Source organism: Zeugodacus cucurbitae, chromosome 6 (assembly GCF_028554725.1).
Source record: "Zeugodacus cucurbitae isolate PBARC_wt_2022May chromosome 6, idZeuCucr1.2, whole genome shotgun sequence".
NCBI classification, from domain to species: Eukaryota; Metazoa; Arthropoda; class Insecta; order Diptera; family Tephritidae; genus Zeugodacus; species Zeugodacus cucurbitae.
The window spans coordinates 53,488,254-53,514,217 of NC_071671.1; the positions used below are offsets into that span (position 1 = coordinate 53,488,254).

Genomic DNA, 25,964 nt, shown 5'->3' on the forward strand with positions numbered 1-25,964 from the left:
ATTCAACAATGAATTAACGTTGTTCTAACAATATTAAATGGTTCTAGCAGTCTTCTCTCGGAGCGAACCCGGATTTTAAAGTCAAGGGCTATCTTTATAATAATATTAAGCTATTAAACTCCACTACACCACAAATTCAATTTTTATAAAATTTATTGGATTATTTTATAATAAGAAAAAAACATAATTAAAGAATATTGTTAATAAATAATTTCTTTAAAAAGTCAACTTCACTCCCCAAATATTTTTTTTTTTTTTTTACCTTTTTCAATTAGAATTTCAAGTTGCTGTATCATTTTAATCTATAAATAAAAATTCTTTAATTGCTCTAAATCTTCCAACGCAAATTTCACACTGTTACATGCATGCGCACACGTCTACATACGAGGGTAGCGTTTCATATTTCTGGATTAAGAATGGAAAATGAAAATTAATGGTTAAAAAACAACTTTATTGTGGGTATAAATATTCGTTATAAAACATTAACTTCGTTTGAATCGATGTTCGAAGCATTTTCCCAGTTCGAAATTTGTGTCGAAAATCGTTTACCACATAGTACATACATTTTTTAAGATGCTGAGAAAAAATGGATTTTATTGGAGTCCAAAGCAGCTATCTATTAATTCAATATGTGATCAGATAGAAATTAGAAACAGAATTATTTCGAAGTTGTGATTGTCAGGATAAGCAATTATACAAGACTCTTTTTATACCAATGCCCAGAAAAGTCAGGTTTTCAATATTTTAAGTCACTGTAAACAACAACAATTGATTAAAGTGCTAGAAATCTAAATTGCCTGAAAACTACACAGTAACCCTTTTACACAAACATTAATTGTTTGTTGTCCAACATTTTTATTGAAGTATCTCCACGCGCCACTCAATGTCATGACTTAAACCGAGACAGGTTTTGACATATTGTACTTGTATAAACAAGTATGTACAAATATGCATGACTAGAGGCGAGTATCTAAGCTAAAATCCGAATTTTCAGCTGCAGTCACACACAAAAAAAACTCGAGACGTTTCTGGACTATTTGAGCATTGTAATCGTCAAGTGTGAAGAGCAATTATAAAAACTTAAACAAATTAAAAAAAATAGCAATTGAATTAACACATACATGTACATATATATTCGTGTCTGTTCAGTACCTATGTACAAACATACCTAGTTAACATGCGAGTTCTGAGTGATGAGTGCAATATTTTATAATCGCTTCAAGAAGCTCCATTTTTCCAGTTGGCTGTAAGTTTGCATTATAAAGAGTTAACAATAAAGCTTTATGTATATAAATATATACTTATTAACTTAATATACAGAAATAAATATTTCTCATTGCTGGCAATTAACAAAGAACCAAACAAGTTTGTACCTTATCTGAGTCGTCGATCATAATTTATAAAACTTTCATGAAACGCTTACCTCCGGACAGCAATCTTTCTACATCGTACATCGTACCCCAGCTGCCCTCTGGATTCGGAGTACTTCGCAAGCGAATCTTTGTGCAGGAAATAGCACACTGGGAAGACCCAAAACCTTCTCCAAAATAGTTATAAAATAATATAAATTGCACTTTATGTAATTTCCACAAAAATCAAATCAAAAGAAGCTTTTAGAATTAAATTTGCTGACTCGCTGGACAACCAAAACATTTCCGACACAACAGCGCCATCTCACGTTTATCCACCATATTTGCGTGTAAAACGCAAAGTTGTCATAAATTATTTTCAAAGTCTACCCAAAGATGTCGCAACAACTGCCAGCTGTCATATGTTATTTTATTACATTTCTCCTTTGTTTTGTTTTGATATACTTTGCATATTTATTCCTACATTATTTTCATGTGTGTTTTTGTGCCGAATTGTGTTCACTGGTGACTGGTTTCAAAGTCACCGACGTCGCTTTAATTATATATGTGCAAATCAGATACTTTCCAAAGCGCAATTGCATTTCAACCAACGAGCTTGCTACGTTTACAAACGCTCCAACGAAATTTACACACCGTTGGCTTGCGAATTTAAGTTAAAATTTTCGCTAATACATATTATTTTCTTGTGATTTTTCTATTAATTTTTTCAAAATGTGCGGAATTATTTACAATGGCGTACAAACGCGTAGCCCAACCAACGCTACAGCTGTCGCAGCTACGACAACATGTCTGTCTGGAGCACCACAGCGTCTGGAATAGAGAATGCTTTGAGTACACAACAACAGCATCAACAATTCAAGGCAATCCATTGCACAAGCAGTAATAGCATACAGAGCGCTAATGCAGGTGGTAACAGTGGCGCAAATAACAATCAACACAGTAAAATCTTAGCCAGTCAAAGTCTTACAGCTATTGGTAGTCTAGCACATCTGCACAATATCAATCATTCACCAAACGGCAGTGGCAATACAAGCAGTTCCGGCACTGGCACTGGTAGCACACCACATTTGGGGCAACATTTTCATACTTCTGCACTATCGGCGGCGACAGCAACTATAATTGCCGCTACAGCGGCATCACTAGCTTCTTCTGGACATACCAACACACATAACAATAATAACAACGGCAATCACAACAACAACAATAATCATTCTAACGCATATCAACGTAATAATAGTATTACTCAATATACACCACCGAATTCGCGGGTAAGTATGGGGTCATGTGCTTTATCGGGGAGGGGCAGCTAGCTGCACGACAGGCTTAAAATTGTATATTTCATATTAAAACATTATTTATTTAAGATAACAAACAAATAAGCGATTGTTGTTGTGTGTATATGTGTATGTACCGGTTGGTCGTCATCGAAAGCGACCGGTGGCCGCCCGAACAGTACACTCAAAAGATGTGGCGCAGTTTAGCACAACATTTCACCTGCTTACAAATAAATATATTGTCAAATGCTGGCTATTGAACGTGTGCTGGTGATTGCACTTGCACAAAATACAAGTCAAACCGGGAAAGCTAATTATTTTTGAAAATTTTTTTGCAAAAATATAATATACTGTCGCTACGGTCGCGCTTACTTCATATTTTGTCGAAAATCGAGTTTGTCTAATAAGTTTAATTGCAAAAGTCAACAATCTTGTATTTGCACATCGAAACTTTTGAATGCAAAACTTTTACCTGCCTCACTTATTCATATATGTACGTTTGTTTGAATGTACGTAATTTCGTTGCCATATTTGCAAACATATCACGTTGGGGGCGTTACTTTTTTATTGCGGAAATTGCTGTGTACGCAAACTTACACTGTATTCAACACTTTTTGAAACTCTCTTGCTGTAGGAAAATTGGTGGAATAAGAGAATAATTTAATTGTAGTGATAGTACGATGATTTAATTTTTGTCTCACTTACAGTGAATTATTGAATTAATTTTTTTCAACGAATGCTTATGAATCTTGTTATTTTCTAACCTAAAACCATATATAAACTTTTCAATAAAATTATTTCCAAATTTGTGCTTATTATAATCTACTTAAAAAAAATTTGTGCTCTAACCACCGTACTTTGTTCGCATAGTGTTTTTTGTTGCATTCTACTGTGAAATTTTATTGCTTAATAATGTATAAACACTGATAAAAGACCAACCCAAATTAATTATATGTTATTGAATCACGCTCACTGTCTGGATACCGAAATACATTCGTATAATTACAATACGTATCTACATACAAACATACTTATTAACATATACATATACATATTTGTACAATAGAGCTTACAGAGAAGACGTGATTAACCGTGGCGCTTTATGAAAATCAAATTTTATAAATAGTTGCCTCGGTCAGAAAAAAATTGAAAAAACAAAAGGCTGCAGTTTCTTAACCCGGTTGCACGCATGTAAAGACCATCGGCATTTGTTAGCAATTTAATTGGTCCGTAAAAAAATGTTTTTTTTAATATACAAAACTGAAGTTGAAAAAAAATTCGAAATATTTTAAACAAAATGCATTTCTGCAACACTTAGAATGTGCTAAAGACGGAAGGCAGGCCAAACAACTTTTATTCCATTTTCGTATAAGCAAAGCTCTTATTTAATGCTAAGAAATGTAGTGACACGTTTTGCAGGCACGGTCATTCAAGTCGGCGGATTACATACATACATACAAGCCTTTAATTAACAATTTGTGGCTGTGTACAGAACCTTAGTTTTAGTTTTTTTGTTAGTAATTTATTTATAATTTTTGGTTTTTGCTGACTGACTGCATTAGCATGTGATTGCTGTTGTTGTGAATGTCTGTTGTCTGCCGCATGCGATAACAAGTTTTAATGTTTAACCTTTTTGTCAAAACCACGAGTAACACACTTTGATAAAAATAAATGCCGAAATTGAAGCTTCATACGTGGTTGATTTTACAGACAGACATGCATATGTATGAATAGCTGTATTCATTACATGCTGTTATTTTATTATAATTATTCACGCTTTGCTCGAAGCTTCTGTTATTTGTTATAAACATTCACCGCTTTTGAATTGTGAATATTCTTGAAAGCCGCTTCGAACTAGTTAAAACCCATAGCATAAGCATAAGCGTATATCAATATTTTTTGTTATATAATGTATTACATACTAACTACAAACATAGATTCAAAATCACTACTGAAAAAATATTTAGTTTTTCATGTTTACAAATAAACAAAATTTATAATCAAAATATAAATCCAATTATCGACGTCACATGTACTACAAGTGCAATAAAATAATACTCATTTATTTTCCCCCCACGACACAACAAAATAAATAAGTGAAATCCACACACCATAAACACAAATTGTTTGATCTCTTCGTAATTCAGCCATACACTAATTAATGTCAATCCGGAAATCTGCACTTACTAACATGTTTAATGACAGATTAGTTTTCAATTCAATTGGAAAATTGCCAAATGTGGGAGAGAAATACTTTGGTGTTCATCACCGAATAAATTCGCAGCAGCAAAAACAACACAAAACACCGCTAGGTAGCGAAGTCAATGAAATTCCGCTTGACTGCATCAGCCATTCAGATATTTTTTGAAATACTTTTTTTTCGTGTTTTATTGTTAACTTTGCCGGGAATTGCTTTATTGCGTTTTACAATTCACTTTGTTTGTGTCTATTGTTTTCATTACATTTTTTTTTTCCATTTCCCAGCGCACTTCCCAATCATTCAGTAAAAGTTTTCTCTACTACTCGCTTATTAGTTATTACATATGCTTATGCTTTTTCCAACTGTAATTCATCAAACAGCTAGCTAGATTTGCTAACTGTTGATTTGTAAAGCTAATTATGTCCGTATATGTACATAAATATAGAATAGTTAATATGGCTTTGTTTTGTAGATGCGTATATCGTGAGTTGAGAGTTATAAATATATAAAATAAGTTCATATGTTCCTTAAGGAAGTATATAATTGAATATATCAATTTGTAAGTCTAAGAAAACGAAGAGTTGGCCTAATCAGCTATCTACCGAGTTGAATAGCCATACAATAGAAATTTTAACTCCAAGAGTTTTGTAGATATTTAGATATTTGCCAAGATTTTTAGTCCAAACATAACTTTTCATTAATATTTACCATTTATAGAAAATAGTCATATCGTAACACCGTAACATATATACAATGACTCAGTTGGAAGTTCATGTGTAATAATTCCCTAACTTAGCCCATGATGACAACTGAATCTTGAAAAAAATATTTTTAGGTTAGAAATGTTTTTTTTTTTAATACAAATGTTATAAATAGCAAAGTATCGTTTTATTTTTATCTTCATACCATTAAAAAAAAAACAAATAAACAGCCAAAAGCCCCATAAACGATATTATCATAATCTAAAAATTTGCGAGATAAACTTACTAATTTGGCAATGCGTGCGGCTATGGTGATTTATGAGTCAATACTGATAAGTATTAATACTAATTGATTATGATTGCTGAAGGGATTCAAATAACGGTAGCACATCACATGACGTTATGCATCTCGGGTATTATATAGATAAATGTAATTTTATTTTATTTTTTTTTTTTTTTTTTTTTTTTTTTTTGTTTAGGGATATTATTTCATAAAAGAAGAATGATGAGGCCTATCATGCCAAGTTTTTGTCATAAAAGTGTAAAAATGCCTCGTGACTAGGGATGGCAAAAAAATTTTTTTAATCGATTAAATAATCAAATGATTAATTGCAGGATATAAAAAAATAATTGCAATTAATTGCAATTAATGTAAAAAAATCGATTAATCTATTAATTCCAATGTTTTCAAATAATACTAAATTGCATAAAGACCACCACCAATTTCAGCGTCGAATCTTCTATTATAATGCTCTATCACAGAGTCCCAGACATATCCAAAAAGAGAAAATGGCCTACATTTGAAGTTAAGTAGCACAATGACATTAAATTTTTCAAAATATGCACAGCAATCTTAAAGTAAAAAAATTGCCTCTTGCTTGAAATACTATGTTTTGCAACTTTCTTATTTCAGACATTCAAATTGTGTTGGTATATACACAAAAACAAAAACGGAAATAAAATTAAAATATCGTATTAAAAATTCATTTGTCTTAGTGTAAATGAAAATATATTTATTGAAGTCAAGAAAATGTATTCTCTGTTCAACCAAGTTTGAAGAAAAAGCAATTTCGATAAACGTTTTGTTGTCAAACGATTGCGTTTTTCGGTCGCAGTTGCACCCGATTTTGAGAAAAGCCGCTCAGCTGGTACTGAGGTACCAAGTAGATGACAATACTTTTTTGAAAGTCCGTATGGTTTTCATATCTTCCCAAGCATCAATAGTGTTTCGAAGCTGAAGGGCTTTCATTAATTGGTTTGCTGCTGCAACTCGGCATTTCAATCATGGTGTCAGTGTCATCATCACTTATGGGAACATTGTCGTTACTCCTAGATTTCAGAGTCTAATTTGTACACATACATTTATATATAACTAGAAGAAATTTAAAATGTAATACCGATTGCTCCAACTTACCACAATTTGCAGGCTACTGTTGCATGCTTTAATTTTAAATACTGCAACATATTTGATGTGTTATTAGAAAATTTTAAATTTTTGCAGCAAAGTTGACATTTAACGTAGTTATTGCTATTTTATTAAAAAAATGTCCACACTTCGCTTTTAACTGGCGCCATTGCTCTTCAAACCAAAGATGACATGATACGAAACTCTTTATTCTGAGAGAGCGCTGTAAAAATCCACATTTTTTATAACATTTGACAATGATCCCACTATGTAAAAAATAAATTGGGCATTTTAGAAATAACTTTTGGGTATTTTAACTTTTAGATATTATTTTTAAATGCTCTGTTCCCTATTAGACCTATATCATATATATACTAACTTAAATATACTTATATACTAATTATAAATAATTAAGAAAATAAAAACATGATTTTTTATAAATTCATGCAACAAAATATATTAATTTATTAACATAAAATATATAATATATTAAATATAATGATGTCATTTGATATATTAGATGCCATTTGTAACAAATAATAGCAAAAAAAATAGTTTCACACAATTTAATATTATCAGTGTATTTCCCTAAAATTATATTTCGCACTGATTTTGTCATATACTTTTACCGGTATTACTTCTGGCATCCCGCCTTTTCTGTCAAAAATTCCTTCAACTCGCATTGCTACCAACTTAAAATGAGAGATCAGGGAATTCGGTTTGAGGAAAAATGAGAGAGTTTCGTATCATGTCATCTTTGCTTCAAACAACTGAACGTAAAATGCCTTTGACTTAACTGTAAATGCAGTGTTACCAGACATTCATTTATTGATATTAAACTACGTTGACATATTAGAATTTAACTATGTTTACACCGTTTCCAGTCATTAATGACTGATGCGACCAATTTCGACCCTTGTACGCTAACTTAGATGAACATAAAATGTATTAAATTTCAAAATGCTGTTTGCGATTATTTTGCAATTACTCGAGTAATAGTCGAGTAATTAGAAAAGGTGTTTCGATGCAATTAAATCGTAAATTGAATGAAAATAATCGATTAATTTAATCAAATGATTAATCGTTGCCATCCCTACTCGTGACCCTTGACATCACCTTAGCTGAGCTCGACTCGATACTTAAATAGAACCGTCGTGGAAATGTATGTACTTCATCGCATAACCTTTATTCTAAAACAAAAAATTGTTTGATTAATGCTAGTTTAGGAACCGCCTTTAGGAGACTTTAAATATAGTATGTCTACTGTCCGCCAATGATTTTAAATTATGTTCAAATTAGTAATATTTAGCAATAGTTAATAGCAAAATCGTTTCATCTGTCTTATAAGTCGTGTTCATTTCAATTGATTAGCAGATATTTTATAAATATCTACATTTCCTAGGTAAATTTTCAGCATAAATACACCTGTGTGTATATGCATATATTAACCCCAAACGTCACCGCCTACCAATTAGACGTGTGATTCGAAGCGATCCACCAAAAGATCGTTCACAGCATATTGTTGTTCTTTTTGCTTTTTGTTTTTTTTTCTCGATTTTCTCACCTATCAGTCAAGTATGCAAAATAGCTAATTTCAAACGATTGATTTTATTAGATATTTGCACTTTTGTGCGCTGTTCTTTAGCTTTATCTGTTTTTTTTTTGTTAATTTTATTGCGCTCACGTGCTGCCAACACAATTTGTTGCCGTTCTGCCAATTACGACAAACAAATTTACATTACATTTGTGGTTTTTGGCTGACACTTTGTCACATTTGAACTTCCAATTTTCAATTAAACGCCCAAGCGATCGATTTTTCGCCCCAAAGAACATATTGCATATAGTGAGTTATTCAATCGCCGGTACATATGTACTAGGGGTCTTATGTGAATTTATAGCAACACAAATAAATTTTGTTCTGTTGTTGTTGACTGGCTATTACTTGCTACTACTTTAGGTGGACGGACCACCGTTGTTGTGTTTATTTAATTGACTTTTAATACTCTGCTTTTCACATCCCATCGCCGCCATATCAGCGCATTCACAAACTCATTCAGTTGTTAACGTTTGCCTGCAGCGCGTGTTGTCGTCGTAGAGCGTACAAGCGATTTCGATCATTTCTCAGTGATTTCGACGCGAAACGCTTACTAACGTGTGCTAATATGAAATAGAAATAGTTTTGAGAAAAAAAATTAAAAAAGTAAAAATAAAATATATTTTAAAGTAAATAAAAAAATTTAATACAAATTAAGAAATTAAAAAAAATATATTTTTATACAAAAATAAATGCAATAACAAATTAAATAAATAATTTAGTGTAAAATAAAATAAAATTGAATTACATCAAAAAATGCTTAGGCCGTCAGTCAGCGTCCCTGTCATAGCGGTATTTTGTGTTTATGCATCGTTTATGCGAATAATTTTAGCAATTTCACGCCCACAACTGTGCCAGCTACCTTTTACTCACCAGCCACACCATGCGCTGTGTGTGTCATCAAAAGCCGGCTAAGACGGCTAAACAACCAAATTGCAGCATTGCACGCCTGCCACGCTACAACAACAAAATAAATAATAAAAATAAAATTTATTTGCATAGAAACCAACTAATTAAGACAAAAACAGTGCGGTTCAACATTTTAGTGCAATTTTAAAGCTAAATATTGCCAAAAGAGATTCCAGCACCAGCAGTATTCCACCAAAGAAGTCGTGAAACAGCATGTTAATTAATGCTAAAAAGCTTTTAAATTAATATTTATAGACAGGCATGTGAAATAAGCGCCAATAATATGTGCTAAACATAAATTAACATACATACAGACATACTAATGAGTGTATTTAACTAAAAATATGAAGAAACAAACGAAGTGAGCAATTCGTGCTAACGAACCGACGTTAAGTTCTCCTTCTGTCGGCGCTTTTTCATATACATCAATATTGTATATGTATATTTATTAAGCCGCGTACATAGATTTCTACAAAAGCTTTGCCTTCCGCGCTCACTTAATCTTTATCAATGTACACGAATTGGAAATGTTATAATTTTTAATAATAAATTACAACAATGTGTGAGCGCCGCTTTGAGTAATAAACACCCCGCATTTGTGCTCTCGGCATAGGCTATTGATTGAAATGACTCGACATTGTCGACACACTGCCCACATTGACAAGAGGCAAAACGGCGTTTTCTAAATTAAACAAAACGAATTTTTATTTTAGACCTTACGTTATCGCCAACAGCGCGTTGTGTTGTAAAATATTGTATACAAATTTGAAGGATATTCAACATTTATTCGGAAAGTCAGTGTCTGTGTTGAGTGACAACAAAAATTAAATACTCAAATATATTACAAATTTTGCATAAGCAAGTGATTGCACTCATTTTTTTGTATGCGATTCACTAAATGTGTTTATATTGTATAATAAACAAATTAAAAAAATCATTTTTTTATCCACGCGAAAGTTTAACTGTGCTGATTTGTGTATTTGAATGTGTTAATTGTAAAAAATAATATCAGCAAACGCTGCAAATTCAGTAGAAAGTGTTTTGAAGCGGCTAATAAGAGGGTACCTACAACAAAAACCAATTTCTGCGAAATTTTATTAAAATTATTTTAGGTTCGGTGATATTATGGAAGTCTATAAAGTGCTCTTCTACTTCAAAAAGAACAAAATTGTTATGTTGTCATAGTTCCGCTATACAATATATATATATATATATATTATACATCTTCTTCTACACATTTCTACACCAGCACCTTTATCTCTCTGTATGCCGAAAATAATAATAAAATTGTGTTTCATTGTAAAACATATTTTTGCGATGTTTGTTTGCAATGATTGTTTTATACAGTGACGGTGCGATTAATATTGCCATGTACCCCTGCAAATTCCTACCACTTTTCCAAAAATATTATATTTTAAATTTTTGTCAGCAGTTTTTGCATTTTGGTACAATTCTAACCTCAAATTTTTATGTTTTGTTTTGGGAAATAGCAAGATAAAAATGAAATAACGGTAAATATGTTTAGTGCTGTCGATATCTTAAAGTTGTAACAAAAATCTACGGCAATTTTGAACTTCAAAAGCTGAAGTCCAGCTTAAATGTCCATTGATGACCGACATACATTTTCTCAGCTCAGAATTACCCCATTAATTTTTTATATATAGTTACTACAAAAATAAAATTATTATAAATTTATATAAAACAGTGTCTGGCATTAACCGCATAAGCTTTTTGCATTACTCATCATCAGCTTTTTTAAATATTTACTGTTTACTACTTTCATTTCTTTTGAAATATGTTTTATCGAATGAGCGCTTACTTTAATTATACCCTCAACTCCTTAGAATGGACTTTAATGCTTTTGTTTATATAAAGATAGTTTCTTTGAAGCCTCCAAACATTGATTTAAAGCCATTAAGACTTTTATATAATTTGGTAGGCAATCCGAGATGATTTTATGATTAAGTATGAACTTCAGCTTTAATAGAAGTACATATAAGTAAATAATTCTTCAAAATAGTTTCTTTTCTAAAAAAAATATTCAGGCTCCAATCCTGTATATTAAACATAATGTATATTTTCAATTCGCAACAAATTTCGTTTTAGTGGGCTAATCTAGCCTATTGTCCTCTTGAAAATACATTTGAGTGTATAAATAGTTTTAGATTGACATTTTAATATAAAATGGTGGCTATTGGGCAATTCTTCGAAATTATCTTGTTCAAGAGATCCTCTATGAGAACATGCGAACATTTTTTTCACCATATCAACAAATTGAATAATGTTTTTGGTCTCTAAATTTATTAAGTTATAAAGTCATGAATCCATAACCTAAAAATTTTGAATTTGAAGTTAACAACCAGATCTGCCATCAGAAGCTCTAATTAAAAAAATCGTTAATGGTTAATTTCGAACGTTAAGAAACCAATATAAGTATTATTTTTAAATTTAGCAAATATTGAAATGCTTTTGAAAATATTATTGTTTAGAAAATAGCAGTTTTTGAATCACCTCTGCTTGAAAATTTGCAGCGTTACTCTTGAAAAATACCAAACTATAGACTCACAAATATAAATACGCATAAATACATGATTTGTGCTCTCACAAGAGAATTCATAAGAAGTGTCTTTCAAAATTGCATTTTGTGATGCTTTAATTAAAAACATATACAGATTAGTGCCGCAGTGCCCTTAATTAAACAAGAAAAAAGACTATTTAGCTCATAGCAAAACAGCAAGCATTGCGAATCTAGAGCTAACGAGAAAATAACCTATACATACAAATAAGTGTCGTTCGTTTTTGGTGGTCCCGACACAATTCTTTTACCTTCAAATGTTCGCCACCATACGCCATCTGTTGGGTGGTGGCGCTGCTGCCGCTCAAGCGGACACACTCACACATGTGCGCGAACACAATGTGTCGTCTGCGAAGAAGCCGCCAACAACAAAAATGTCAAAAAGATTGCGACAACAACAACAACTCGAACAAATGCAACAAATGCTATTGCTCGACACTGAAACCTATTCCAATTTGCGTTATGAGCGCACCAAACTCAGTCACAGCAGCCTGCTGTTGCATCAGATCTCACAAAACAGTACAACGGATGAGTGTAACGGTACGCTCGATACAATCGTGCCACTAACATTTGCCTCCGCGGCAACCCCGATAATATTGCCTAGCGGTTATAGCGGTACAACGCCTGCTGATCGGAAAAACGCCACGATAACGTCTGGAACGCGATTGCTTCCCGAAACGAACGTAACACAGCTACCGCTACCGACGTCAACGCGACAAACACCTTCATCGCCGCCACCATCTACAACGGGCAGCGTGCCACCTGCCCTGAGTGGTGGTGGTTATTCGACGTATTTGCCACACGATTACAGTCTCTGTGATTCGTGTCGTCCACTGCGTTTTCAGAATACGCTTACAAAATCCGGTAGTCCCAGTTCGGTGTCGCAAAAAAGTTATAGCGCGAGCTCCGGGCGTTATCACAATTTAAATTCGAGTTCGAGTAATCGTTTTAATTCGCTGCCACCATCGTCGCTTGTGACGCCAACACCGCCGCTACAAAATACACAACAACAACAACAATCGTCGACACAGCCAGCATCAACGTTTCGCAGTTTTTATCCTTTCTCTCGTTTACAGCCACGACGCACGACCAGCGCCAGCATGTCGCAATCCGGAGACGATCTACACTCGCCCAGCTATCTGTCCTGGCGTAAGCTGCAGTTGAGTCGCGCCAAACTAAAGGCGTCCAGCAAGACGTCGGCACTACTTTCCGGTTTTGCCATGGTGAGTATGAAATGGCTTTGAACATCATTTTAGAATGACTTTCCACGAAGCTCATCTATATTTACCTTTCTTCTTGTAGTCTCATTTATCTAATCGACATGTTGCTTAGTAAAATGTAATTTTACTTCATGTCCGCTTACGCACATACAAACAGTTGTATTGTCGTCTTCGTCACATTCCTCTAAAGTCACATAAGACCTTGAACCCTTTGCGCAGCTAATAAATTCTCCCATGTCGTTTGATATTTTTAGTTCCCAAGCAAGCACACAATTTGCAGCCATCTTCTTGAATTAAAATATTCATGCTATCGCTCTTTCATCTACAAAAACTAAAATAAAAGCAAGAAAAATCAGCAACAACAACATTATTAGTTGTTCATTATTTGCACTTGTAACCGCAAGAAGAATTCTATTCAATTAAATTTATAGAAACAACTTCCTGTCCCTCAAAGTACAGCGTCGTCTACCCGGTTCTCAAGCAGTCATGCTGCGATTTCATGTGTATCATTAAACATTTCTCTGCCATTTGTCTCACATCTGCATTGTTCTACGTTTCGTTCGGTTTGTTATTCTTAGTTTTGGCAATGCAACGCGCATTAATTTGGTCTTCTCATGTGCAGCCAGTCAGAAAGTAATGCTAGCATTTAAAATGTATGTAATTACTAAGTGCAGAAATGTTTCTCACAGTCAATGCTGTTTAATGACTAACTAAACACCTGATTGATACAATTTATTCATTTATTTGTATGGTGGAATTGGACGCAGTTAACTGTTACTGCAGTCATACGTATATATTTTGACTTATTAAGTTTATTTTGAGTTCAAATTAGCTTCAAGTAACTGGTATTCAAGTTCGGATATTCAAATGTCATTTCTTTTAAGCATAAAAGTAAGTCCAAAGTCCGAATTGTGTGTTTTTCTGTAAAATTAATTATATTTTTATTGCTTATAATTAATTTGAGTCGTTCCGACCAGTATTGTTAGGTTAAGTTGAAGAGACGATCTCTACTGACACATTCCGACTCTTTAAAAATGAACTCAATACATAATTATTGCATCATTTGATTCTTCTTGAAACATCTGACCGACAGGCACTGAACGCCATTCACAGAGAAGCTATTAAAATCTTCATTGATCCTCACCCCGTGATTGGCTTACTTGGAGTCAAATCACCACCTATCACAGACACCAACATCGAGTTGCCTCGCGAAACTTGAGTGACCCTCGCGCAACTTTGTTCTGGATACTGTAGTAGATCCTGCATGCAACGAGTCCCTGCGTGATACTAACCACCTTTTTGCATACTCAATTAACCTCACCCATCTAATAGCCCTCTCTCTCACTTTGGTACGACACTGCCGAAACGTTAGATGACTTCGATGAGAATTTATTTATGCTTCCCACTTCAGGCAGGACGCCATTCACAGAGGAGCTATTAACACCTTCCTTAGGTCCCTCCCCGTGAATGGCGTACTTGGAGTCAAATCACCACCTATCGTAGACACCGAGCTCGAGTTACCTCGCGAAGCTACAGTGATCCTCGCCTAACTTCGTTCTGGATACTTTAGTAGATAAAACTCCTACCTAACCAGACTGAACCCCAATATATCCCTTGCGTGACACTAATCACCTCTTTGCATGGCTAACCCATCTCGCTTTGGTCCGACCCTTTCGAAACAGCTCGTTTTCTGATCCTCCCGTTAGATGACTTCGATGGCAATTCAATAATACTTGCCGGTTCATGCAGCCCCCTATAGAGATGCCAAAATGGTCCTTACAGAGAATTCCTTGGTAAAACTTACCGATCCAAACAAAGTTAGATCGCCAAAAGCACAATCCTTGGCCGAATAAAATCCGGCCCTATTCCGATATCATAGAACCGTTTGTTGTGGGAATTGTTCCATATTACTAGCAACTAATTCTAAATCATTTTCGTAAATAATTTGTTCGAGGTTATATTCGTTAACAGATCTAAAGACGCTCACTGTAAGGCATTTATCATTTGGCCGCATTCAAATACTCGCATTTTTTGCTTTGATAAATACTAATATGTTTAACATGAGAATCGAAATACATAAATTCATATAAAATAGAGTTCAAAATAAAAGGTCAACAGGTCAACGCAATCGATTCCATGCTACAAGCAATTAAATTCAATTAAACAATTTCACTTGTAATTCTAGCATAAGCATATACAAATGTACAAATTCACTTACTCACACCACTTATTATCACCTACAGGTCGCTATGGTTGAGGTCCAATTGGATAGTAACACCAAAGTGCCTGCCGGCATGCTCGTCGCATTCGCCATCTGCACCACATTACTCGTGGCCGTGCATATGTTGGCGCTTATGATCAGTACTTGTATATTGCCGAATATCGAAACCGTTTGTAATTTACATAGCATCTCGTTGGTGCACGAGTCACCACATGAACGCCTACATTGGTATATTGAGACGGCGTGGGCCTTCTCCACGCTACTCGGACTGATACTCTTTCTGCTCGAGATCGCCATACTTTGTTGGGTGAAATTTTATGATTTAAGTCAGCCAGCCGCTTGGTCGGCATGTATTGTACTTATACCGGTGATGATAGTCTTCCTAGCGTTTGCGATACATTTCTATCGTTCGTTGGTTACACATAAATACGAAGTGACCGTTTCGGGTATACGCGAGTTGGAGATATTGAAGGAACAAATGGAACAGGATCACATCGATACGCATCATCATCATTTGCATCGTAATAACGGTTTGAATTATGGCGCCAGTGGTGAAATAGTTTAACACACCACAAAAGTTATAAGTAGCTAATGGTGAATTTTATTTTAAAACGGGAAATACACTTTTTGCATATTTGCACCGGCGAACGAGACATTTGTTTTGTATGCGACCTCATACATTTAGGCGATAAAGTTTTTATACGCTATACTTTTTACACGTATATATAGACATTGATAGACGGTTTTAACAAATAAATATATATAATACATTATGTGTAGGTTATAGACATTTGTTATTGTATGTACACGAAAACTGAATTGAATTGAATTCTCAAAGAATTCAAATACATTTCTTGTGATATTGGTAAATGCGTTTGAATTTCAATTGCGAAATGCATTTTGGCATATCTACTTTGATTTAGCGCTTCATAATTTTTGTAATATTGTAATCATATAAATTTCTATAATTGAAATTTTTGTTTATAAGTCTTAAAGTAAGCGTTATTAAAGCAATAATTTGTGCACATTGTAAATTAATGCGTTGCCAAGCTGCGCAAAGTTTTATTATAATTAAATTTTATTAAAACAGCAATATTCTAGACTTACGCTGTGTGAGAGTCACTGAGAGTTGACGGTGTAGAGCGCCAAAATATCAAAAATAAATGCAGTGAAATTCGAATATGTGCTTCATTCAGCTGCATAACAACTGAAAGTGATTATTGCACATTATCCATCAAACTACCTTAATTTACTTAATTTTTAATATACTACTTTTAACATAGTTTTAAGAAATTGTAATTAAAAACATTGTATATTGAAAAGGATAACCAATGGTACCCGTAATTGATTCGACAGCAAAAATAAATTCATAATATTTTTTATAAAATAAAGATAACTAAACAAAGATTCACATTCTTTCTAAGCAATGAGTTTAATAAAGTTTCTCATATAAACACTAGGTTCTTACTATAAATGAGAGAAAAAAGAAAAAGCATTTAAAAACGAGAAATGTACTGAATTATCTAATTAATAGTCTTCAATTCACAACGCCTCGGAATCGCCGATTCAAATTAACAAGGATTAATCAAATTCATAAATTTGAGGCCTTGCGTTCCATCCAGGAAATTTGGAAAAATATATGTATAATCAAATAAACTGGTAACAATTTGATAATCGAGTGCTCTATTGTATATAATTCAATTAAGTTTGTTGTTTCTACAACGACATTTTATCAAAATAGTTTTTAAATTATATTTCCATATTTGCATGATTTCGAAAATAATGCCAAATAAACACTTTGCGCCTAAAATTATGCACTACATTTTATTACGAATGGGCAGCACTTGACAATTTTGTCGTTGAGATCAGAGACAGAGACAGAGAATGTAAAATATAGAGAAGGTTCACGGCGGGCTAATGGCCACACTGGTTTGCTTTTCGAAGGGGTACTCGTTTCTATAAGCGAGTTTCACCACAGAATTCTATAATTCTATATTCTCACATAATGCTCAACTCTGTAAAGTGTCACTGTTAAATTTTCCCCTACCTAGCCAGTCGTGGTGAAACTCGCTTATAGGATTTTGTTAGTTTTTGACATTTCACACTAGCTATTTTCAGGTCTCTTGCTGTTAAGCAGTGGTGAAACTTCCTTATAGAATTCTGTGGTGAAACTCGCTTATAGAAACGAGTACCCCTTCGAAAAGCAAACCAGTGTGGCCATTAGCCCGCCGTGAACCTTCTCTATATTTTACATTCTCTGATTCCTCTTGGTGGCATTCTTCTTTTCACAACTTGGCCACACTAGCGGCGTACGAGCGAATGCATAAATATAAAAATTCGCTCTATCCAATTCGACAGTCTTTTTTGACATTTGCCAAGAAAAGGTTAAAATCCACAACACTTGTGCGTTTCTTTCGCCAAACCAGTTTTTTTAAACAAAGCTTAAACAGAGCTATCGAATTAATTTTCCAACTTTTTTTTTCAAGTGAATATAAGTTGCAACCATTTTGTGTAAAAATGCCATCTAACATGAATAATAAACTGTAAGTAAAAAAGAAAATAATAAAGTGGCAGTGAATGCGAAGTTTCCAACATGAAAAATCAATGTAGTGAAAAATGTAGAATAAAATGAGTAAATAGGAACGAAGTAAATTTCAGTGATTGCAATGCACCATGATATCGTTCCATAAAATGATGGCAAAATTTTAAAATGGTTGTATTTAATTATTTTTTTAGTCGTATATTTTGTGATATGTAGTAGTGTTTCAAGTGAAGAGTTAATCTGGTATAAATTATCTAATTGGTTTGTTGCTGTAGTGTAATGTGGGAATACCGTTCAGTTGCTGTGGTGGTGTGGGTCAGAAATGGAATAACACCGTTATGTATTTATAAATTACTAAACGAAAAGTAATTGCCCAGACCTTGTGTCCCTTCCCCACATTCCCAGGCACGTGTTCGTTGGTTATACTTCACGTGCGAATTAGTAATTGTAGATGATTGCGAAAATTTATGCACATAAGTATGTATGTATGGAGGTCGTGCGTAAGTAAAGTAAACGAAATATTATATGAATTTCAAATACTTCGTTGCTTTAGCGTTGTATTTTTGAAATTTTTATTTCTTTACTTTATTATTACTAAATATGTACTATATTTGTGTGTGTGGCGCGCTGTATGTGCCGAGCTGTCATAGCAGTCATTACGTGTCGTTGCGTTCGTTGTGTTTTCTATGTTTTTGTTTCTATTTGTAATGTTTATTTCTTTCTATTCGTTTCCCACTGGCTTCGTTTAGCCACCATTTCATTTCACGAACATATCCATACATACATACAGACACGCACACACCACTCACACACACATTTCCTGAATTATTCTGTTGGTGTGCGTACTTGCATATATGTACCTTTAATTATTTATATATGTTTATATATACATATGCTTACGTATATGCGACCAAACGGTTTTTAAGCAATCATTTATCTGTTTGTACATATGTTCTCCTTTGTGTTATTCGATGGAGCTTTTACCTTGTCATCTTTCTGTTTTAAATTGTGAGGTTATGTCCAGAAGTTGAGTTCAAATTTATTTACATAAATTTTCTTATCATTTCCAATCAGAATTATACAGTTTTTGCAGAATAACTGCTCAGCTGTTTTTTATTGTTGTTTTGTGTTTGTGCTCACCGTTTTACAAAGTAGAAAAGAAACTAAAACTGTAAATTCAGAAATACGAAATTGAAATGAAGTTATTTTAACAGTTAGAAGTTAAATAATTTCATATAACTTTAGTATATCATTACTAAATTATGAATATGTGCTAATTTTATGAAATCTAGACTAGCTATACTTTTATAATGTTCATTACACGTGTTTAGTAATCACAAATTAAATAATTTTCTCAGCTGTTGACTGTCCTTGAACCCTCATGCTTAGTTCATTTGTTTGTGTGTTTATACGTTTCCGTTCCAGTTGCGGACTCGGCAGACAAGCTCGACTTCCAACTGCACAAAACAATGAAATAAAGCTCGAAAAATTGCGGAAGAGCCTACAATAATGTATCACATTTAATTGTAGTATAATTAGTTGCAATTAAAACTTATCAAAATTAATCAGTATGTACCTTCGGACTTGCAGTTCTTTGTTTATTAATGGCTCATACAGCTCTGTCTTAGATTTGAGCAAGTTCTACTTTCATTTGTTTTATTTGTGCTGTACTGATGTTATCGGGGACCTAAATGTTTAAAGCTGACTTTAATAGTATAGAAGATGTGAGAACTTTTTTACCCGGCAATTGGATAGAAAGTTAAACAAATAATTGTCAAGTTTTTGTTATGCATTTTCGCTTTACATCTCAAACCTTGTCTTTAATCTATGTACATAATTATATATGGCACAAAGGACTTATCCATTGTTTTTGACTCTGAAAACTTTATATAATTCATGTCAGATAATTTCTTTTTTTTTTTTTAATATGTAACCTTTGTAGTTCATACTAATGTTTTTTTATTAACTAACAACAATTGGGAATGTGCTATTTTAAGACTTTATTTAATTTGTAATATATTTGTTTGCAGTTTATTAATTGCAATTGAAGGTAGGTACATCCAACTATTTTTAAATTTACTACGTAAATGCATTTATAGACATATATATTTATGTGTACATTAATGTATAATAGCTGCAGTACTTGTATTGCACCCAGTTTATATTCGTTTACTTACATATATACATATTTACAAACATTCCTTCATGTAATAACAATATATCAATTTAAGCAGCTCGTAAATAAGTGGTGGCGCGTTTAAGGCTTTCTGGAACATTTTTAAAGTCAACATGATATCTGAAAAACACTGCGGACGTGACTTATTAAAGAACATGCATATATAATATTAATAAGCATGCATAAACGCTTTCTATGACTTTATCTTTTGCTACACAGCGTTGTAAACATTTACAATCTTCAGTGCCTTTATATATTCAAAGCAAACTGTAGAATCTGCTGCTGCAGATGCACATTTAAGGGTCCATAAATAGGCAAAATGCTTAAGTAAATTTCGGAAAAGAGAAACAAATAAAATACATGTACATAGGTTGTAATTGTTTATCGAATGCTTTAAATTTTCGTATAAAGAACTTTATAAATAGCTTTATTTATTTACATACGAATGTATTAGGGTGCGGCAATAAGTGCATTATTACAAAATTCCATGAAACCAAAACTAGCGAGTGATTAAGCGATTTTGCAATTAAAGCAAATGCAGTTTCATCATAGTGCAAAGCTTAGAACAGTATGTTCTAATAATAAAGAAAAGTTCTAGAATAATTTATTTAACTCGACGCATTAATTTTTTTTTCATACTCATTTCATTTGCATTTATTGAAATGTATTTGCTTCCCCTTTTATGCAGTTTTTGTCCGCCACTTTCTCGTGTGCCAGTGGAAAATTCCACAAACCGATTAGGGTGAATTAAAGAACAGAACAACAAGTAAATGCGTCGCAATTTAAGCAGTGTAGATTCGATAATAAAGCAACTTTTTATTTGAAATTGTAATGCAAAAAACTTTATTTTTTTCAAATGGCTTATGTTTCAGCAGAAGTGCCTATGGCTTACAGCACCAAAAATGGCTTATCTGAGTTATTCAAGCTGATAAGTGATATCTTTAGTGTTTTGTTTTTATTCGATAAGAACATTTATGATTTTTATTATGCACTTTAAGAAATATAAATATATGTAATTTATAAATTTATTCGCAAGTGCCTCTCCTTCAAATTCTTCTAGAAAATAGTCAATCAAAGCCAATATACGCCAATTAATTATATATATAAACATCAAAACATATGCTCGTATACACATTAGCATATTCGTATAGGTACATATATGTGCATTGCATAAATATGTGTATGTGTGGATACATGCATTTGGGAGTTGTGAATGTCATTGAAGTCATCGGCGAGGCAACAAGCGTAGCAAACTCGTAATAGACCTGTTTTTTCTATTTTATTTACAGTTTATTGTTTGGCAATTATTGCCACTTCGCGTGTTCAGTAAAATACAGTTTTTATTGAAAATATTTACCTTTGTACATACATACGTACAGCTACTTAACTGTCAGCCGAAATAAAGATAAAAGTTAGTCAGTCGCTTATACTACTATATATACTATATGTATTAATAAATAAAATAAACAAAAACAAACATCATGTTCATATATTTTTTTGACGCACGTATGTGAAGTTTTCTACTTTTTACAATAATAACAATAAAATAATAATGATGTATGTATGAATGTGCTTGTTAATTAAAAAAAACACTTGAAAGTGTCAAATAATTTTTGTTCAAACCATAATCAGTTAAACATGCTATAATATCCGTAGTACATACGCTTGTACATATGTACTTATATTGTATTCGTTTATTATACTACCTTTGTTTAAAACACGCCATCGACCAGCTGAATATTAGATAAGTTAGCAAGGTACCGAAAATAGCTGCACGGTTTTTTTGTTTTTTTTTTTTATATTAGGAACGCGTCAATGCATATTTGTATGCGCATTGTTTATGCATAAATATATTTATTATAATTTATGTGTGTATAAATCTCTGCTCCTACATAAATATACAAATATTTATCGATTTCTTTATTTAAAAAAATGTGAATACCAATATCGGCACGTGAGTGGAGTATACGCGTGAAATTCGAATACCGTCACATGTGCATATGTTTGTATGGCTCCAAGCACAGTATACACCTTGATGTTAACCGATAAGTAAGGCTCTCAGAGGTTTTAAGCCAGCCAAGCTGACTTGAAGGAATGTTTGTCATTGCTTATCGTGGTCTGTCGCTATAAGAAGTTTATTTTAGACATTGTGCGTAATGTGATATCGAACACAGATATTGTTTCCGTAGTAACGACCAATTTTCGCATTTCCAAAATAACGTTGACAATATTGCCGAGTTATCAGTACTTTACCGATTATACATAAATCTAGTTCAACCAACTTTTATTTTTGAATTAACAAGCTTTTTTTGTATTAAAGTAAACAATGAAGACGTACTAAACGCGTACATTGAAAATGTTTAACAAATAATTTGAAATCAAAAGCAAACAAGAATTTCATGTTTCTTTAAGTTTGTATACCGTTTTAAACGAGTTAGCTGTACGAAAGCCTAGAACTTAAATCAGTTATAAATTAATATTAATAATTTAACAGAAATGGCTATTCTGTCTGTAGAAATATATTCACCTTGAGTTTGTTGTTAAAAAAAATTATAGCAAATCTAATATCGAGCGTAAAAGTACTCTTATCAGGGATCTACCACAAAGAGAACATCAAGAAATTTTAGGACACTTCATTTGTGAAATATTTAACAAATAGATTATTCTTGTTTTTTTTTTTCTTGGTTATATTGTATTTTTGTATAAGCCTATTTGCATTTTCACGTGTCTATATATTTTTAATGCAACTAATTGTCGGTGTTTGCAAATACATCTATACTTGCTAATATGCTGTGTTGCTAAGAAATCGATTTGGTTTCTATACCTTTGGATATATTTGTATACATATGTATATGTAAATCAATAAAGCCGTCGTGATGCCAACAGTTTACGTGTCTGCCATAGTTTAAATTCCTACGATTGTAGGTATGTACAGATGTACGTATGTTGTTATCTTCTCTCGTCAAAATAGACTACGTTAACCCTTGACTGACATTGTATTTTTGTTGTATGTAGAACTTGTACTTTATTAATAAATTAACATATCGTATTGTGTACAGACTATAAATACACATACATATATACATACTAAAATTAATATTTATGAAGTCACGAAGGTAAATCTAGGTATCCAAATTAAAGAACAAACAATACGAGACTTTCGAATCGAATTTTTCAATGTTATCTATTAGAATTTTTTTAGATTTCCAAGACAAGGGATTCAAAGTTTTAGCGAAGAGAATTCTGGAGAAGCCACAATGAAGTTGGTTCGTATTTTTTAATGTAGTAAACCCGTTTTATTCTTCGAAGCGGTATTTGCCTTAGTAGATCTAATGATTTCGTTGGGTTGTCAGTTAAAAAAGATGTGGTGAGTGTTTTATACTGCTTCAAAGATATCATTTGACCTCCTGACTCATTATACAAACAACTTAGCTCGTAATATTGCCTAGAATTAAAGAACGAAAAATATTTCGATAGGTTTACAAATGCTCTTATAGTTTAGGAATGATAATTACAATTTTCACAAGTTTTTGATCTGTCCGTTTGTTCCATAAAAACCGTCCATTTTTGCGACTACCCTCGTATCTTGTTAGAACAAAACGAGCACCTCGCCGGTTAAACCGGCTTTACTCATCAACACACACTACAAATTGCGCATTTTGCTCATCACTTTTGTGCCACCTTATGTTGATTTTTATGTACGTCAGTCATTTCATACTCATTTTTATCGCAATGTTTATTGTTGTGAAAAGGCAACACAAATAAGTAAATAAATATGAGAATAAAGTGTGGCAGAAAATATGCCCTCGATTTCGTGACAAAAATCGCCATGTGTACAGACATTCCTTCATATATAGTACATTCTTAGCTTTTTACATAAATATATCCATACATAGCAGAAAGCGTTTCCAAAAGTTGTTCCTAACAATACCAATGACAAATAGAAATGAATATTAAATGAATAAACTTTCACAATTACTTATTGTTAAAGGAAATTGGTCAAATTGAACAAAAATTTTGAACACTTCTTTTATCTTTTAATATCGTAATGTAGTCTGAACAATTTATGTATTTTTGAAAATTTTAGAGATAATTTTTATAGGAAATTTATATTAAAATTTCATTTTACGTTTAATAATTTCTTATATCTTTATTTACTTCAAGAGTTTATTAGTTCAAATGTTTTTCGGTTACTCCAATTCAAGTTTTGTAGATTAAGGATCAACTTAATCTATCTCTATAGTACATGCTAGATACATTTGTACTTTTCAATAGAAACAAAAGCAAGCATACTAAGTATATAATAAATGGCATTGCTGAGGTTATTGATTTCCATCTATCGTTATTATATCGCTTTTTGTCTGCAGATAAGCGTGTCTGGCAAATTATTAATGCATATTTATAAACATAAAAACTAGAAAAGTATTCAAAAAATACATCTTTGCATAAATATGTATATAATTACATACTATGTATATACGGAAAAATAGAAACAAAAAGTGTAGTGGTTATATTTCGTTGCACAACGCCGTATATACTTTTACATAGACAAGCTTATGTACACTGTATTTCTGTATTAGTATTCTTTTATCTTATCTGCCTTGTTGTTATTTTGAAAACGTTAGGTACTTGTGTATGTGGAAAAGACTGAGCTTGTTCTCCACTTTTTCGTTCTTCTTTCTATCTAAAATGCCTATGTAAAAAGTATGTATAGCTACACGTTTGTATGTACTGTTTACGTCTGTCAGAAAAGTGTAAACATTTTTAAGTAAATGCAAGATAAATTATAGTGAATACCATTCTCTTAGAAAATGAATAAAGTGGCAAGTTGAAGATATTTCAAGTTCTTATATTTTTTTAAGTTTATTCATACCTTTCAAAAGGCAAAAACACTTTATCGTTTATATCTGCCACACAATTAAATAAGTTTATGTGATTCTCTCTCTGATTAAACGGACATACAAAAGTATTATGGATAAAACGCCGAGTAAGCTTTTTTTTATTGCGTCACTATAAACTGATATTTGAACTTATCCAATTAAAGAAGATAAAAAATTAACTTATTCAATTAAAAGCTATAAAAAATAAATACTCAAATACTCCAAGTGCTTCATTGATATTAAAAAAAAATGTTTGTCGTGTAATTTAAATAGATTTGACGATTATAAAAAAATTTATATGGCTTTAGTGGTCACCTGTTCAATGGGCGTATGCAGTTGTATGAATACAATACTTAATTTAGCTAGTTTTTTTTATGGTTAAACGACAGTTGCCGCTCCCGCTTACAACGTCAATGGCAATTTAAACAATTTATATTCAGTTATACACACAGACATATTAACTTTACTATCCCACATCATGAGAATTCAAATATGCAAGTAATGAAAGCCTCTAGTGGGCATAAAACTAGAGGCTTTCATTCTTAGGCAAAATTGTTCTAGACTGACACTGGTTCCTTAATTTGATATGCTGATTAGTTTTATTACACAAAGCGGAAACGTTAGCAAAAAATTAAATTACATACGAACGCATATACAATTTATACATGCGAGTGCAAATTTTAACCATATATTTAGCCCATATTGCGAAATTATCTTCCACATGTTCTTATCTGACACGTCAGCAGATGAAATGATGTTACCAGATAAGAAATTCTCATAATTTGATCAAATTTGTTATTGTATTATAATAAAAAAAATGTTTAAGCAACGAATTTATTGTTGTTAAAGAAGCAATTTTATCGGGTTGCTAAGCATGTATAGATAGACTTAGCTAAG

At 32.6% G+C, this 25,964-nt stretch overlaps 2 protein-coding genes and 2 long non-coding RNA genes across 6 annotated transcripts in view; 2 read left to right on the top strand and 2 right to left on the bottom strand.

Moving 5' to 3' along the window:
* Nucleotides 1–25,964, top strand: part of LOC105212593 (gamma-secretase subunit pen-2) — a 303,679-nt gene that overhangs the window by 266,531 nt on the left and 11,184 nt on the right. The window lies entirely within an intron of this gene.
* Nucleotides 1,888–16,876, top strand: LOC105212605 (calcium release-activated calcium channel protein 1). 2 transcript variants are annotated; one of them, XM_029040399.2, is made up of 3 exons: nucleotides 1,888–2,638; nucleotides 13,105–13,251; nucleotides 15,492–16,876. In XM_029040399.2, exons 1-3 carry the CDS (start codon nucleotides 2,156–2,158, stop codon nucleotides 16,032–16,034), a joined length of 1,173 nt encoding a protein of 390 aa, XP_028896232.1. In that variant the 5' UTR covers nucleotides 1,888–2,155; the 3' UTR covers nucleotides 16,035–16,876. The 2 variants fall into 2 exon arrangements, with proteins under 2 accessions (XP_028896232.1, XP_011182969.2); XM_011184667.3 differs by lacking the exon at nucleotides 1,888–2,638 and having other exon boundaries at nucleotides 11,668–13,251.
* LOC128922581 (uncharacterized) lies at nucleotides 18,699–20,333 on the bottom strand. Its single transcript, XR_008471768.1, has 2 exons — nucleotides 19,588–20,333; nucleotides 18,699–19,512 (listed from the first exon to the last, which is right to left on the bottom strand). It is a non-coding gene; the product is annotated as an uncharacterized LOC128922581 (long non-coding RNA).
* Nucleotides 23,346–24,514, bottom strand: LOC128922580 (uncharacterized). The gene is made up of 2 exons (XR_008471766.1): nucleotides 23,703–24,514; nucleotides 23,346–23,632 (listed from the first exon to the last, which is right to left on the bottom strand). It is a non-coding gene; the product is annotated as an uncharacterized LOC128922580 (long non-coding RNA).

Coding starts and splice junctions, on each gene's coding strand:
- LOC105212605 (XM_011184667.3), top strand. CDS start 12,286: ATGTTCGCCACCATACGCCATCTGTTGGGTGGTGGCGCTGCTGCCGCT. Junction 13,252..15,491: donor TACTTTCCGGTTTTGCCATG/GTGAGTATGAAA, acceptor TATCACCTACAG/GTCGCTATGGTTGAGGTCCA.